This window comes from Anser brachyrhynchus (assembly GCF_964034855.1).
Source record: "Anser brachyrhynchus genome assembly, chromosome: 1".
Taxonomy (NCBI): Eukaryota; Metazoa; Chordata; class Aves; order Anseriformes; family Anatidae; genus Anser; species Anser brachyrhynchus.
In genome coordinates, this window is record NC_137694.1 from 142,797,580 (window position 1) to 142,815,482 (window position 17,903).

Here is a 17,903-nt window from a genome sequence, read left to right on the forward strand (position 1 = left end):
GTTGTGCACTTCTCTTTGCTGACCTTCATGAGGTTCCTCTCAGTCTGTTGCTGTCCCTCTGGACGCAGTACAACCCTCTGGTGCCTCACATGACAGTCTGTGTTACATGCACACTTACTGCGCTCCCCTCATCCACCAAGGTAGTTGCCTTGTTCCAGACGGCTGTCACAGTGGTTCCTCTCCCAGGGTGGGTTACAAGGGATGCTGAGGGTGCAACCTAAAGCTTAAAGTGCCAACTAAACATGTCAAACCTGTCCCCTGTGCTACAGCTGGTCAACTGACGGCAGAGCACTCCGCATCCAGCTGTAGTGCCTGCTGCAGTCTTCATTCTCTTCAGAATGAGAAGAACAGCTTTACTTCAAGATACACAGCCAAATGTTACTGGATGAGGCTGGTATACATCTAGAAAAAGCAAACTTGTCCAAAACTACTGTAGAGATGCAAGCATACACATCCCTGCCATGGACACAAACTGTTGGGGTCGTTCCAGGTATAAACCCATTTTTTGAAAGGCTTCTGCTACTCGCTACAACCTGTTTTGTTACCTTGCAGAGGAAATAAATGTTCTGGGGTGGTAGTTGAAGAGTAGAATGTGGCTCTGTCCAGAGCAAGAGCAACTCAGAGGCTTGGTACAGACAGACTTAAACCATGCTCCATGTTAGCTACTCCCTGGCATACAGTGCTTCCCCCTTGGGTAACTGCTCACCCTTTGTTCTCCTTCAAGAGCACGCAGCTCCAGGGACAGCTGTGCACCTGGATATACAGAGCTCCGAGAGCAATTAGGCCTCAGCTAGCGCCACGCGTGCTGTGGATGGGCCAGGCCACCCTGGTTCCTGTCTTTGAAGGATGAAACAGAAAACGAGCCAATATTCTTCCTTTGCATCTGTAATAACATCAGTGGAGGGTCATGGTGTCGAACCATGTCATTGTAAATGAATCAAAGCTGCAGCTTTAATAGAAGTGATTAGCTATATTCAACTGAAGCATGACAAAATAGAATCAGTACAAAAATATACATACAGTTCTTTATTAAACAACTGTAAACACTTCACTGTAAAAATCCATAAAACTTTATAAACAAACATTTTGTAAATAGATTCTATACTACAATAAAAGAATTTTAACACAATTATTTACATGCAATACTGACAAATTTGGCACTTTCTGAAAAGAAATGTACAAAACACTTTGTTGTTTAAAAAGAAATTTGAAATTATAAAAACTCAGGGCATTACTATCATGCACTTTGCAAATACCTCACAAGCACTTATGGCACAGCTAGCAGAGAGCTCCAGGCTCCCATCAAGCTCTTTACTACAAGTTCAGATAACTTTTAATGTGCTTCCGTAAGTTTGTTGTAAAACTACCTGAACATTGTCAAGAATGAAGTCAAATGCCATATTCCAAACTGATTCCACAGATGATTGCATTAACCTGAAGGGAAGAAGGAAAAAAGAGGGAGAAAATTACAACTACAGAACCACCTTTTTTTTTTTTTTTTTTTTTACATTTACTTTTGGTCTTCTCGCTGGAAAGCAAGATCACAATGGTATGCTGTATTTTGACTTGATTTTGGTAAAGCCTTCTCTCTTCAAATATACCAAGTCTTAGCTAATGCCACAGGTTCTGCTGACATTCACCAGCAATATTTCTGATGTAAACAGTGCCACCAGTTCGTAAACATTAGCATTTTGCAGTGGTTGTAAGCATGTAATTAAAGCAGTAGGCTTCTGAAAACTTTACTAAAGAATTAAAAATGGCAAGATTCTGGATCCCAATCTTTCCTTCCTCAAACCAAGACATACATGCTACAACTTTCATCCAACAAATGCCGTCATAACTAAGGCATTTTAATAACACATATTGAGGGCACTATGTTGTGTGTATTGCTAGATTGCTGTAAGTGGAACAGAGTCTCAGACACGCAGAGCTAAGTATGAGCTACCTCCGTCATTCAGCTGCCACTACAAGCAAATGAAAGGAAGAAAATGCCCAAGGCAGGCATTTTAGATGCATCCCGTGTCTTCTCTCTCTAAATCCCCTTCTAGATGGCTATTACAGGAGAGCAGGGGGCCCCTCCACGTACAATTTAGTAGGACCTGGTATCAGTTTCATATGGACAACTGTGTATTGTTTGACTCCTGGTTCCTTGTCCTACACTTACCAGCCTTCAGAGAGCCATACTGCTACCAGTGTACATCTCATATACATGGAGCACCAGGAGCGGGATGTGACGCTTTCCCAAGAGTTTTATAAAGAATATACAGCATTCAACAAAGCAGTTAACTGCACTGAGCATTTCTCATTTTCTGAAGCCTAAAGACATCCCATAATACAAAAGCGTAACAAAGTTTTTACACTGTTGTAGTCCTTTGGGTGCTGATTAGTTCTGAGAATTAAGTATTTTCCAAACCAAAGACACTGAAAGCTGAGCAGCACAGCTATCAGAGAGTAAACACGTCATGAAGGGAACTTGGGTTTCCTGACACATGGGAGAAGCAAAAGGAGCACAGTGACTAAGTAATAAAAACAGATTTAATAGGGTTGGAGAGGTGAGACAGATCTGGATACAGAACTGAAATCAGATGAAACAGATGAAAGATCTAAGGCAGCAATGACAAATGAAAACAGGATGAAGGGACAATGATGACAAAAATTATCCTGTGGCTGGAAACAGAACACTTTGTAGCAAATAATATTAAATGCTACTTTTGCTTTTTCACAGATTACCTATTTTATCAGCCCAACCTTTTTCACCCCATTTTTTAAATAAAATTTAAGCTTAAAATATTTACACTCATCAACGGAATGCCTAATAGACTTGTGGTCTCACACTGAAGTACCTAGTGGATAAGTGCAAACAAAACCAGCCCAAACAACACAAACATTAGCAATTAAGCTACCTTTTCATGTATTTAACCACCAGATCCAACTTTTCCAAATCTTTTTCTTCTATTAGATCAGTACAATACTTCACAACCTGTAGAATGTCTTCTTCCATAGGATCTGTAAAAGAAAAATACATTAAAAAAATGAAGAGAACTGAGAGAACCTTTCTCCAAATATATTTAAATAATTATTATAGAATAATTAGAATATACTAGAAAAAATGTCAGCGTTAGCCTATCAGGTGCTAACTGCTGTATTCCTGTATCTCCCTCCAACATCACAAGTTTTGTACATAAATGGACTGCAACACCCTGAAACATCTGGCTTGTCAACCTCTCCTCTTTTTTCCCCCCCTCACTTGTAAGAACAAATTAGAGCCAGGCTAATATTAACCGAAAGGAAAAGAAATATGGATTTCGAATGGAATAACTCTTTTGAAACTCTTAGGAGAATAGCAGTGTTCAGGACATGAAGAATCTTGGAGGTCAGATTTTCCAGGATAATAAGGGATTGCTAATTGTGTGACATCTTGTTGAAATTCAAATCACAATTTAACAATGGTGTTAAACTTTTGCACTTCATCCTAGTTCTTTCTGGCATTTTTTTTTTTTTTGGAAAAATATGCATTCCTTTCTCTCTAAAAAGACATCTTCCTAAGAAAAGAATTCCTTTTAAAAATCTCTCACTCTAACGGCTGTTAACCTAGTGGGCAAAATAAGGAAAACCTTTCATACAAGTAACATCAAGGCACACGACAAGAGCCTGACAAAAGGGCTGAAGGGAGAGCAGGTGGATTTTCATGGTGCTAAACAAGAAACAGGAGCAGGCAAGAACACGAAACAACAACTGTGCAGGAAGAATCAAGTTACCGCAACACTTCAAAGCAGTAAGACTTCAAGATCACTGTGAAAAGTAACCAGTGAAAGGAAGAGTGAACGAAAAAGGAACAAAGTACAAAAAGCCTGCTAAAAAAATAGTTTTCCTTGTGATGCAAGATCATCGCTAGCATGCCATCCCTTACCTGAAATAGTTGTTATCCATTCTTTCAACAACGTCTTTACGTCATTGAATTCAACGGCTCCAGCTAGGTTGGGTGCCTGTGGCCTGAATGAACCAGGCTGTTCAGTCTGCAGAGCTGATGGGCCTGAACAATCCGAAGTTGATGGAACTGCTTCCAGCTGCTCCAAACATAAAAGTTGGTAATGCTCAGTCTGACAAATACAGTAACACCATATACATGCACGTATAGATAAGCATATACACTAAAGAATCAAGGAAAGAAAACAAGCTGGTTTTGTGAACATGGACAAAGCCTAAAGAAATGGACATAGCAAGCTGTTAAAATTACCTGAACAGCTGTTCCTTCCTGTTTCAAAAAACTATCTATTAGCTTCTGTGGGCTTCCAGATGTAGCTGGCATGTTTTTTGCAGGGCTACCCAGGAGTTTGGTTTTCAAAGGACTCTGAATCTTTTTTACAGGACTGACTGGATTTTTTTTCCTGATTTTTTTCTTGTTTTTCATTGTTGCATGCTTCAGGTGTAGGCAAGGGTTTTTGGATGCTGAAAAAACACAGGAACAGTCAGTGATTGATACATTTAAAATTTAATACTTTTCTGTCGAAAAGGAAGCCTCTACCTTCCATAACAATCTATGGATCAATTGGGAAAATATAACCTAGATAAAATGACTTAGTTTCCACATGCCATTTCGGATTTGGGCAATGGTTTAAGAACTTGAACAGCACTGCTAGACATTAGTGTACTTAATTATGAGCCTTTTAAATATCAAGCATTTCAGCGCTCAAATATGAGCAGCTAGTGAAATCCGAAGCCTACTGGACAAATTGCTTCACCCTAGAGCACTGTCCAACCTAGATACCTGCTAAGACTTTCCACCAGTGATTATCAAAAAAACAGCAGCAAAAAGGCCCCCTAACTACTTTTATCTGCAGTAGTCCACTGACTGAAATCAAGGTTTCATTGTAATAATGCAGTATTAAACTGACAATGAAACCACTGGCATTTCTAACCTATTTTATGGCACTCACTTTCACAGGCAAGTTACCTCATTTCTTCAACTGATTATAAAAAGGAGACCTAAGTGATCAGCTCAGAGTAAAATCATCCATCAGACACGGCGAGATGAATCATCTCTCTAGTTCCCTGAAACCTGTACTACTGCTATACAAACCAAGAGGATGCTAATCTGAGCACACGTTTACCTAAACTGAGTACTGAAGATGCAGTACTTTAAATCACGAGACATACCAAGTTTACATTCCATTCTGCAAACATAAGGACGTGAGCCGTTTCGTGTCACAGTCCCAATGAATTGAATTAATTACCCATTTCAGTAATGCTAGGCATCTGTTTCCAAAATGAGGCCACAGCTGGTGGTAACTCACTGTCTACCAAAAATACAGAAATTCAATTTAACACAGTATCGTCCTAGAAGCTTTGTTTATATTTTCTGGTTTGTATTTAGGGTTGCGAAAATCTCTTCAAATAGTAAACAACTCCTATTACAAACTATTGTACAACTAATATATACTTACCAGAAGTATTAGCAGGTTGCTGTTCTGGTTGCTTTTGCCTTTGATCATATGCATCTCTCAGTTCTGCTTGCAGCTCAGCAGGTAGCGCAGCAAAAACCTCAGGGTCCACCTGAACAGTGACAGAAGATTCGTTTGATTATTTTACCAGAGAGCAACACTGCTTGCTTTCCTCTAGATTACCCACGTAAGAACGATATTTACGTTTTATGCTAAGCAAAACTAAATGAAATACAGCTGAAACACTGTAAAATAAAATACGCTGTACATTTTCTTCATGTACCTATGCTTGTAACAACTACAAAACCTTCCTTTTAACATTACGCTACATTTTACAGATTTATTATTTACAGGCATATAACACACTAACCATTAAAAATGATCACAGATGTTAATAACCCCTCCCCCCCGAGATGTTCCATCTTTATTCACCTACTATTATACAGTACAGCTGTATTAACAGCACAATTAAGCCTGAGTTGGAGAACATTTCCTTCCAATTGCCAAACATGAACACTTTGACAACTGGACTTCTGTTCCTCCTTTTCTTTTGATACTGCTACATTCCTCAGACAAAATATCCTTGGGAATAGTCTTGCTTCTTTAAATACGAGAAACACAAATCCAGCTACCTTATATTTTGAACTACCGCTAAAGGGTTTTAGTAGTCCATCCCTTTATTGACTGATAAAAACAGAGTCCCTTCCAATTGGCCTATGGGCTTGGATTCTAGATAGGAAACCGTCTGTGAGTATGCCAACTGCCATACTCATATGGACAACACAAAATGTCATGTATCATCTTCCCTCACTATGTGGCTGAATGAGCAAATTAGTGTCCCTCTATTCTTGTATTCTGAGTTGCCCAATATTCTTGAACAGTGTTTCCAACTCATAGCCTGCAAAATCTAATTCATAAAAAGCAAACCTATCATTTAGAGGATTAAATTTGCTCAGTGGGAGAATGCCCTTCATTTCTCTGGTAAAATTCTGAGATGTGTACAAACAACAAAAATTACTTGAAATCTGTATTACTATTCTAAGTGCACGATACAGTTTCTACCATTATTGGAGATACTGTATTTAAAATACTGGTATGCACCTAAGAGGTGCACCTTATTTTCAATGGATATTTGATCCTTTTTTTCAACTGTAAAATGTATATATTTGTCAGGAGAGTAGACTGTGCCATTCACACGTTATGTCTAAATTACATTGATAACAAACACGATCATGCTCCCACAGGTAAAAGTCATCAAGTCAGAACAAAGTTTTTTGCATTTTTAGAACTCCATGTGCCAACATATTTTTCACTGCATGAAATATGCACTAATTAAAGGAAGAAATGGGAACAACTCTGGCCTCAATTGCTCTACGCATTGCACAGAACGAAGCATTGTAGTGGAATGTCACCAATCAAGTCTTAAATCACCAATCAACTCTTAGAAGTCACCAATCAAGGCTTAAATTATTTTTAAATATACATTTTATTTAATAAAACTATTTTTAAAGGTTAATGTCCACTGGCTAGGCACTCAAGAATTCAGGAATTCGGGAGGCCCAGTACTAACATTTTTTGTGTATGTGAATTGCAACTGTTCCATGACATGACTTAATTCATTCAAAAATAAGGCAGTACAGGGAACTGACCATGGTTTTGTCATTCCCCCCACCACTGCCCTGTGAAAGTGTAACATTTACTCCAGTGACATTGTCCTAATGTAGAGCTTTCACATAGCTGTATCACATCCTCACGTTATGGAAAATGTCAATTTTTATAAATTCAGCATAGATACCAGTATTTTTGATGTCCTGTCCAAATTTTCTTAAAAAGCATCTTTACCATGTTAAGGCAATGTAAGAACATGGTGCAAATTTGCCACCAGGAGTTAACCCCACTAATACACATCATTTGTTTCTAAGCATCTGTAATCTTTGTTTCTTGCATCCTTTCCTTTTACAGGATTCAGCTTCTGCAGAGAGTTACAACTTCTAAATTTTCAAATTACTTCGGCAGCTGACCGAAATGAATGCAACATATCTAGATGCTTTTTATGGGAGAACTTTCAGCAACAAATGACATTTTCCACTTGTTTTCTAATGAATAAATCACTATCAACTTGGCACCTAGTTATATAAACACAGTTCAGACAAAAGGAATGAAAGGCTGAAAACCAAACCTAATTAAGCTATAAAAAGATGGCAGGGCATCATTTACACTTGCTGAGATGTAGTAAAACACTCAATTTGTAATGACTTGCCACTTTTCTATACCTGAAATCTATTACTAGGTTTTGAATGAAAATGATGTTAAATGTTTGTATATACTCACACAATACATGCACCCACAAAGACTTTGACAATAATAAGGAGGAGCTATCCAACCACGTATGTATTATGTATATATATATATATATATATATATATATATATATATAACCATATATGTATTATGCATTAAACTCGGACCTAAGTGAGAAAATGAAAGTTGTGAATCTTAGTTCCCCTTTTTATTTCCAATAAAGGAAGCTTAAACGTTTTCAGGAGAAAATCTGGAGTACAAGCATAAGGCACTCTCAAATAGATAGTATGGATATCTAGACAGTATGGATATTCGTCCTGCTTTTGGCTGGGACAGAATTAATTTTCTTCATAGGCGCTCTCACAATGCTGTGTTTTGGATTTGTGATGACAATAGTGTTGATAACACCCCGATATTTCATTTGTTGCAGAGCAGTGCTTACACAGAGCCAAGCACTCTTCAGCTTCTCATGCTGCCCTGCCAGCCAGGAGGCCGGGGGTGCACCAAGAGCTAGGAGGGGACACAGCCCGGGCAGGTGAGCAGGTGGATTCCTGTACCACCTGGTGTCATGCTCAGCAATAGAAGCTGGGGGAAAGAAGGAAGAGGGACGACATTCAGAGTGATGGTATTCACCTTCCAAAGAAACCACTGCACATGATGAGCCCTTCTTTCCTGGAAGTGGCTGAACATCTGCTTCTTGATGGGAAGTTGTGAATGAATTCCTTTTTTTGCTTTGCTTGCGCATGCAGCTTTTATTTTACCTATTAGACTGTCTTCATCTGAACCCATGAGATTTCTCACTTTTACCTTTCCAATTCTTTCTCCCATCCCACCTGGTGAGAGTGGGCAGGCGGCTATGTGGTGCTGAACTGCCTATGGGGGTTAAACCACAACAATATTCCCTACAAATTAATAGAAAAAAGCCTATTCTTGAACTACATCTTCAAAATAAAATGATGCTCTCCTGAGCTGACGTGTTTGGATCAAGTAACACAGTCACAAAATGCACTAGGAGATAAGAGACAGGAAAACAGTGCAAACTGAGTGTGCAAATTACAGATTTCTAATGCAGTTTCAAAAAGTAATACTGTTATTAAAAAACGAAAAAAAACACAAAAATAATTAATTCCCAACTGCTTAATATATAGATAAGGCATAAATATGATAAACTAAATGCAACTTTTATAGAAAGACATACATAGTTATAACTTTCTCTGAAAAAGAGTACTGAGTGGTAAACCAAGTGAGGAGGGATGTGATTTCACAGCATAACTTAACCCGCAAGTCCAAGATGCATTCATTGATAGGCAAGAGTTTAAGTGTGTAATTTAAAACAGCTGAGGGATGGAGAATTCCTTCACTGTTCTCACGATATCCCCATATGGAAAAGCCAGCTTTGTGGTTCAGGAATGAAAACTGATTCAACTGTTTTTGAGCCAATCAACTTGGATTAAGGTGAAGAAATTTTAGTAGCAGAATGGACCGCACATCTTTTAAATAATGATTATGCGTTAATTACTGTTTAGCAAAAGCAGGTCAGGAATTTCTAGTTTCCAAAGCATTCTTTGTCAGCTAAGCAGCATTATGCCTCAGAAACAGCAGCAAACATCTCTCTAAATCTGATTTGGTGACATCACTTCATCTGAGAACAGCCACGTAGCAATGACAGAGCAAACAAAAATAAAATAGAGCAGTATTAACAATAATTTTAAATGATGCATATGCAAGATATTATATCTTTGGGTATTTCAATCTTGGATTTTTTTTATTTTATTTTTTAACCCTACATCGGTTCAGCACCATCTTGGATTGAAAGGTGGAATATCACTAGGAGCATCATTACCAGGTACCGGCTCCCCTTCCAGGCCACTATTCTGAGAAACAACTTTACTCTTTCCTTGTCCTGAACCAGCTTCTCATTCCAAAATTATGGAGATATGCACAATCTTAGCCATGCCTGCTTTTCTCCCAGGAATTTGATATGAACAATCACATCTACAGAAGCTAGTAGGTTGGCTTTACACCATCAGAGCATCCACTTAAATAGTGTGAGTCTCCTGTGACTAGCTAAGCTGATTTTAGGATGGCTTGACTTTTGACTGATGGTGCAGTGTAATTCAGCTGCAATGCAGAAAAACAGCTATTTACACACTAGATTGCAAAGCAAAGTGTAAATAAGGGGCTTTACATTAAGTAAAAGCAAAACCACGGAGATACAGATGACTATAAATCTTTAATAAATATGTATCATACTTGCTTTGTGATGGAGCAAGTTACATTTGAAAGCACAGACTTTTTAAAGATATTAAAGGATCATAAATAAATTTTGAGTAAGTAACAGACTACAGTAATTCTGGCTCAAAAAAAAGCTGTTAACTCTCCCTGTAGGTAGAAAGTTGACGTTTACTGATACTGTGCAAACATCCTACCTGTGAGAAAGCTGGCAAGGCAATTACATTAATTCCCACATTGGCATTTGGTTCTTGGAGCTCAGGTACTTGTAAAAGCACTGTTCCAACTGGTTGTGAGAGAAGTGCAGTGCTACATCCATTTATTGGCTCTTTTTTGCTCTCTCCGTAAGTCTCTCCTTGCTGAATGGTGTATATTTGCTCTACTTGTTCTCGGAGATCAGGTGGCAGAGCTTCTAGCACAGACTTATCTAGCTACAAATACAAAAAAGCTTTTAGGGTCTGAGGAATATATAACAAAGTTAATTTTAACACCCCCCCCCCCAAAAAAATAGTTCTATAGTCTTTGAATTTTGAAAAAAAATTTAATCTGCGTATGCAAACACATTTGGCGACCTGACACTCTCTGCAACAGCAAGATGTAAATTAAAAAAAAAAGTCATTTAACACAGACCAGTAAATATGAATGCTCAATTTTATCTTTTCATGATATTTAGGGTTCTCATCACAAATTACATACAAGTTTTCCTCTACAGATAAGAAAACAAATTCTGAGTTCAAATTATACAGGTGACATGTTGATATGAATGCTAAATTGTTATCTGGTTCAAAACAGTAAGCAATTAATTTTTCTTTATATCATTCTATGGTAAAATGTTATCAACTTACTTTAACACTATTACATATGTTTGCAAGCTGTCAGATTTTTGCCATAGATTTTGACAAAGAAATGAGCTTTAGATTCAACTTTTTCCTTACTGCAATTGGTATTTACCATCAATTATCAACTTGAAATAACTGAGATGACTGCTCAGTACCAAACGTTGTTGGCATATACAGTGACAGCTGCAGAAGTGAGGAAATGAATATGACAAGCAGATTTAAAGTGTAATTTTTCTCACAAGTAAAATCTGAGTCAAAGTATGTAGTTTTTCCTGTAAGTTCTACTAAAGGAGACTCCATAGGACTGCTAGAAAACTTTACCTTTCACCTTTAAGAAGAAGATTTGGAGATTGCTATGTATAATAATTCTATAAAGATCTTCTGGAAATCCTGGTTTTAAAATAATCTTGCTGTTCCTTTCCTAACACAGCGTATATAAGCAGCATTAGAGGACTGTCACCACTCTTTCCTTGTACTGATTTCCATATCATGATATGGTTATTACGCAAAAGAAAAGATGAGCTTATTGTGCCATAAGGTCACCAAAGCTATAGGAACTATACTGCACAGCTACTGCATTTTTTTTACATTTTTTAATGTAATAATCTTACATACTGCTTCTATAGGATAATCTGAGAAAGTGGAGGAGCTCCACATTGTTCAGTCAGGTTGCTTGTACGTCTTGAGTTAGCTTTAGTATTGCTTTACAGAAAAAAATGTTTTCTGCCAAAAGCACACTTGGCTTCTACAAACGTACAGATGTTTGGGAAAGTTGTTAACAAAACATCAGCAATTGCTTTTGCAGACTTACAGGAATTAAAACTACAGAATTTTAAGTAAAGTATTCAAGTCTGTTTACACCTAAGACACCTACAGAATTCAGTGCAACTTGCTCATAACTGACCTTTAAAACCAGTTGACTGCTTATAGGGGCTAGAAATAAGGGTCTTCCTTTGTTAAAATACAAAGGAACAAAAAACCAGCCAGACAACCAAAAAACCATAATTTGTATTTGTAGGGAGAGGTGCAGCCGATACAACAGAAGGAAGGGAAGAACTAATTGAGAGCAGCCCTGCAGAGAAGGACTTGGCAGTTCTGATGGAACCAGCAGTAGGAGCCTGCAGCCCAGAAGGCCAACTGCATCCTGGGCTGCATCACCAGAGGAGTGGCCAGCAGGGCGAGGGAGGTGATTGTCCCCCACTGCTCTCATGAGGCCCCATATGGAGGGCTGCATCCAGATCTGGGGACCCCAGCACTAGAAGGATGTGAGGCTGTTAGAGCAAATCCGGAGGAGGGCCATGAAGATGATCAGAGGACTGGAGCCCTTCTTCTATAAAGAAAGGCTGAGACCTCATTGTGGTCTTTCAATACTTAAAGAGGGCTTATAAAAAAGTTATTTTATATTCTTGAGTTTTACCTGGGAAGCAGAAGGAACCTCAATACTCAAATTAAGCCTGGATTTTACACTGATAGGAGTATGCAAGCCATTGCATTTGACAGCAGACTCAGTCTTGTTAACATTAGAATTGAGACCAGACGTGTGATGGGTACCACGAGACGGAAGGAAAGTGCAAGTTCTTGAATCAGAAGATATTTCAAGGTCCATAGCAGCAACAAATACTATACATATAAAAACAAAACACAGAATGATCATCTGATAGTTAAAAACTCTGAAGTTTCAAGACACAGTGAAGCTAATTTCCAGTTCTCATTGCTCGATAGTTTATACAGTGTATGGCATAATCATGTAACTTTTTATTTTGAAGTTACTGTTAATGTTTCAGCAGCAAAACATGCTCTCAATGAGTTTATATTAAATAATTTATACTTCTGTAATATAGGAAAAGTATTCAAAAAGATAATCTAAGTTCGAGCCTTTAAGAACTGATCACACGTGCAAAGGACAAAACTTACTGACCTTCCTTATGTTCTTCTTCTGAGCACTTTTTTGCTTTCTGAACGTGAAAAAGATCAATAACTGAATGTGATCCACCAGGTAAGTGTCCAGATTGTACTGCTGAATGAGCCGAAGTGGTTTTACTGATGGGAACTAACTGCTGTACCTGAATTCCAACCTAAATCCAAAACATTAATACATTAATTTTATGTTTTCCAAATAATAAATATAGAAACAACAATAAGTTCATAATAGCATTCCCTTTTCCTTCTCAAACTGGTTACCTGCTGTAGGGGTGGAAGAGAATGAGAAAAGGTACGTGGAAAAAAACAAATAGTCACTGAAAATATCCCAAACAAATCCCAGGATAATCCACCACAATCCAACAAAGAAATTACAAAGATAATACCATCTTAACTTCTCTGGTAAAGAAAAGTGCTGTCAACAGGCCCATGAAACAATGTATTTATTATGAAATTTCTTAGACATTAAAAATACAGAAGTACTGAGCAGGAAAAGTGATTAGTATTAAATATAGCTACACGTCCAAAAATTGTGTATAGGACTCAAAAGCATGTAGTGGAGCACGTAGAGGAGCCAGTGAGGGTATTTCCACCAGGTCTTCTTCTATAAACACATAGCAAGGATATTATTTGTTACCAGTTTTTTAGTTGTGATTAATGGGCTATTAAAACATCATTGTAAGAAGTTTTTCTTTGCACCTTTATCTTTTTGCTTTCAAATATTTCTAGATTGCGTTCTACAACTTAGGGATTTTTTATTTTTTTATTTTTTTATTTTTTTTTTAAAGAGGAGAGATTGAGGTAGTGTTATGCTAAGTCTGCAAGACAAGTGGATTAACCTGCCCAAGTGTGGGCATCAACAGTGAAGGGTATCACTTTAGGACCACACCCCCCCCCCCTTTTTTTTGAGAGAGAGAGAGAGAAAAAGGGCACATGACTCAAGCTTAAGGGGACTAGCTCCAATACAGACATAGGCATTGGAGATGACTGAAGGCAGCTGAAATGAATACCACTCAGGGACCTCAGATACACCTGCACTTAATGATATAATCTATGACTGAATGGCCCCTCCAGAACTGAACAGAGATATCTGGTCAGAGGAAGAATTTTAATCAGCTCCATTTCAAGAAATGGCTGATGCCAGAACAGTTTCATCATTGGTTTACACTACTATGACAGAACCCCTGAGATTAGAAAGTATTCTAAAATCAGTCATAATTCAAAAGAGCCAGCAATTCACTTTCAAACAAAGGCTAAACCATGGGCTGGTAACTATTCTGGCTCTAAGACTTGCAGTCTAGATCAAAAGCTCCTCTGATCTGTATCTCTGATTGGACTTACAAACAGTATTTATATTAGTTGCTTAACTAACAACTGTGTAAAAATTTACTGAAAATTCTAAGACAAAATAAAATTTACATGCAGTAATAAAACTGCAGAATATACAGTCTTTGTAACCGTAAACTGTTTTATTCAAGTTGTGGATTAATCCAGGTCACAACAGAATTTTTTTTTACAGTTATGGCTTTGTAACTGTGCTTTTCAAATGTTATAGTGGTAAATGTACAAAACACAGTATGGTTGGATAGCCTAATTTACCGAAGCTGTTTATGGCCTACTCTTTTGCTTAAGTTTAATTCTCACCTACCATGGAGAACTAAAAATCTGTGAAAAAAGGAAGTTGATAAAGAGAATAAATTTGGGTTTTCCCATTAACTCACCCCTCGCATATCAGATATGTTCAGTTTCATTGTGTGAAACATGTTTAGAGTTTCTTTTCCAATTATTTTTGCGCTGTCTGTTGCATGGTCTAGAGTCACAGTCCTAAAAAGGATAAAAAACAGTATTAACAAGGAAACTGTTTCACAAATCCTGAAGACAACAAAAATTCTGTATTTATTCCAGAGAGGACCTCAAAGACAGACACATCAGTTTCTTTGCATACAGAAACTGAACACTATTTTTTCCCTGTGGTTTCTTCTCAAAGGTAATTAGAACTAAGCATATCCTACAGAAAACAAAACACAAAACTTAAAAAAAATCAGATTACTTAGTAATTGAACATTCCCAGTGTGCAGTCCACCATATATAATATTTGTACACGTGTTATCTTTTGAACCAGACAAAAATGTTTCACTTGGCAGTACTCACAGAAGCATACTTACACACTACCCTTAATTGAAGCTCAGTTCAATATAGGGTTTGCCCAGTATTATCTCAGTTGAAAACTGAGAAATGGGCAACTTTTGGCAATAACTCTCATACAAAAGCATCTGCTTGTAAGTTTTAGAAATCACCACTTGAGAGCTTTGTAGGGCATTAGTAGCACTTAGTAGTTCTGGATTCTCCAATAGCACAGCATTTGAGACAGTTAAGGACAGAATTTCAAGTGGCTAATCAAACGTGAGGGATGTAAATTTTTCTCAGAGATAACCTACGTAGTTTTAACTGGATAGAGTGGGCTCTACAGACAACAGGAAGTTCCACCTCAGTGTTTTGACAGTGTCCTCAGGACAGCTTACTACCTACTTTGATGTCTCCTTAAATTTCACTCTGCTTCTGAAACTGTCAGAAAATGACATGAACAACCAAGTGATCTCCAGAAAGGTCTGGTTCTGCCAATATGAAAATGAAAGCCTTCCTGCTGCCAAGAATGTGAAAAACTCCCTGAGACCTACAGGTTATAATTTTAAGAAAAGGAAGAAAGGAGATCAGTATTACAGTTAAGATGCTACTATGCAAAATATCAGGGAGAGACATATGAGTGGTCTAAAGGTACTGGGCATTTCAGAAGTGTATTTTATAAAGGTGTGCGCTGTATCATCAGAACTTGATATCAACAAAGTAGTATAATTAACACCTCAGAAGATGAATTTGGTAATAAGCATGTCTGTGGGTCTGAGTTCCTTTGTAGGACCGTGATCTATTATTCTAGGGAGTCTTGACCCATAGGACAAGAAAACACAGCAACTCCTTCACCTGTGAGGTGAGGAGGTAAGAAACAGTTCATAAGCTATAACCAGAGATACCTTAAACTGAAATAAAAGAGAAACTTATCACCTTAAACTCCAGCAAATAATCCCAAACTGTTGGAACTAGGCTGAACATAGGGAAAACACATCTGAGAGACCACCACCCTGAGACTCTAATCCATTCATTTGGATGTAATTTCCACAGTTTAACTTGCTGCTGCTAAAAAGCCTTTCACCGGATTGTATGGAAATGCTCTAACAAAGACAGTAATCCAGCACTTGTCTCATCAAATAATATGATTTGGATTGACTGCGGTTGCCAAGTTCATCAGTAAAGGCAGAAGCAGAAACACAGAAGCTGCCAGAAGAGAGATGGGCATCGGAACTGCTTCACCTATGTGTGAACAGCTTAGCATCTTTGGATGTCCCCATTATGTTACCTTAATTCTTACTTTAAGAAATAGAGAAACTTCAGGGCACATGTACATTAGCTTGCTTGACTATAGAAATGAGGTCCAAAGCATTGACTTATTCATGAGAAAGCAGCGTGGCATTAGCTACTGATAAAGGAGGAATAAATCTCTTCATCTACGTGTCCTCAGTCCTAAAAAGGTGTTAACAGTGGATCTTCAACTTGAACTCAGGAAACGCAGAAGACAAAAGTACAGACTGATGTATATTCTTCTTGATACTATCAGTCCCAGAAGGTCTGAACTTCTGGTAGCAAAAGATTATTTTTGTACTGTTCTGGTTTTTAATACAGTGGAGTTATGTCATAAGCTTACAAGTATGAGACAGACCCTCTGTATGCATGTCCTACTGCTGAACTCTAACACCCTTACCTCCTCAGTTATCAACAATCTGAAGCAAAGGACCCTTCATTTCAGGATGGATTCACCTGTTATAATAACCTCAGATGGAGGGAGAAATATAAAAGAACTCTCTTTGAAGATGTCAAATGCACCCTCATACAAATAGTAGAGGGATGGTCCTATACTGCCTAAGGTACAAACGCTTTGATACAGAAGTGTCTGCCTGAAAAACAAAGGTGTATTTAGAAGGTTCTGAGACTATCCTGTATGAAACAAAATGCAACTACAAGATGCCATATGCCTGAATTTCATTCTCGTGTTTTGATGAACATAGCAAGCATATAAATAAATTAGTGGTAAAAAAAATCTTTAGTTGACATCATCCATTCAAACAACTGGAAACAAACAAGAATAGGAAATAAATAATGGGTAAGAGTCACAGGACCGCCTGTGGAAACAGGGTTCTCCTCCTCCATTGGCAGTGACCTGTCAACTGATTAGTCGGAGTAACTGGGTTATTCTGTTTCACCAGGGATGACCAGACAGCCACCACAGGCAGCATCTCAGTGAGTTTAACAGTGCTGCAGGGAGACCAAGCAAAAAGGTGCTTTACTATGTTGGTAATGATCCACAAGAAAACAAGATAACTTCTGATGAGGAGCTTATGACTGTATGAAAAAACTTAACTGTGAGTGAACAAGTTGCCTTCTTGAATAGCTGAAACACAGGCACAGAGAACTTTGGTAATAATATTCTAATTCTGATGTTAGTACAGGTTTGCTATGTAGACAAAGAGGTACCAAGCACTTCAAAATTTCTGTCCTGTCTTACTGTAAGTTTCAGTGCTCAACATCCTGCAGAAATGTGTTTGTGCCTACTACTGACCTCTTTTTTCCCCCATGCATAGTTACCTGGCAATATTGTCACAGATTCCATGACCTCCATATTTTGCAGGCTCTACTGGTGCCCCAGCCTTTCTGACCATAATCTTAAGGGTCAGTCGTTTACCCTTCATACCAGCAGCTTCAAGTCTCCGTTGGATTTCTTCTGAGAGGCTCAGAAGGAAAGCCTCTGCTTCCTTAGGCTAAACGGGAAAAACAACATTCCACTGTTTAGATGACTACTGTTCTTTCATATATATATATATAAGGTAAATCATTAAGCTTCAATATATTCCACTTCACAAAGTGTTGAAGCAGGCGTCACAAAAATTTAAAAATACGCATGATTTTATGAACTTAAAAGAGCAAAGTGACTCACAGGCAATTGTCTTATTTGTGTTTTGTTTACACTGCAGGTTGCTGAAGTTAGGCAAGACAGTAGATTCCTTCTGTAATGCTGACATAAGCAGTAAATACTAAGCCCTTCTGGAAGCAAGTATTTTAA

General features: G+C 37.9%; 1 protein-coding gene across 7 annotated transcripts in view; it reads right to left on the bottom strand.

Annotated features, from left to right (window-relative positions):
• Positions 1-1,002: 1,002 nt before the first annotated feature.
• The window catches only part of REV1 (REV1 DNA directed polymerase), a 57,105-nt gene continuing 40,204 nt past the window's right edge, over positions 1,003-17,903 (bottom strand). For all 7 annotated transcript variants that reach the window (XM_080575512.1, XM_080575511.1, XM_080575514.1 and 4 more), the window contains 10 exons: positions 17,429-17,601; positions 14,455-14,557; positions 12,732-12,888; positions 12,231-12,433; positions 10,172-10,405; positions 5,445-5,553; positions 4,238-4,449; positions 3,911-4,067; positions 2,904-3,006; positions 1,003-1,434 (listed from right to left, as the gene is read on the bottom strand). In XM_080575512.1, the coding sequence (XP_080431638.1) occupies positions 1,323-1,434; positions 2,904-3,006; positions 3,911-4,067; positions 4,238-4,449; positions 5,445-5,553; positions 10,172-10,405; positions 12,231-12,433; positions 12,732-12,888; positions 14,455-14,557; positions 17,429-17,601 (1,563 nt within the window). In that variant the 3' untranslated portion in view covers positions 1,003-1,322. The remainder of the gene's footprint in view (positions 1,435-2,903; positions 3,007-3,910; positions 4,068-4,237; positions 4,450-5,444; positions 5,554-10,171; positions 10,406-12,230; positions 12,434-12,731; positions 12,889-14,454; positions 14,558-17,428; positions 17,602-17,903) is intronic.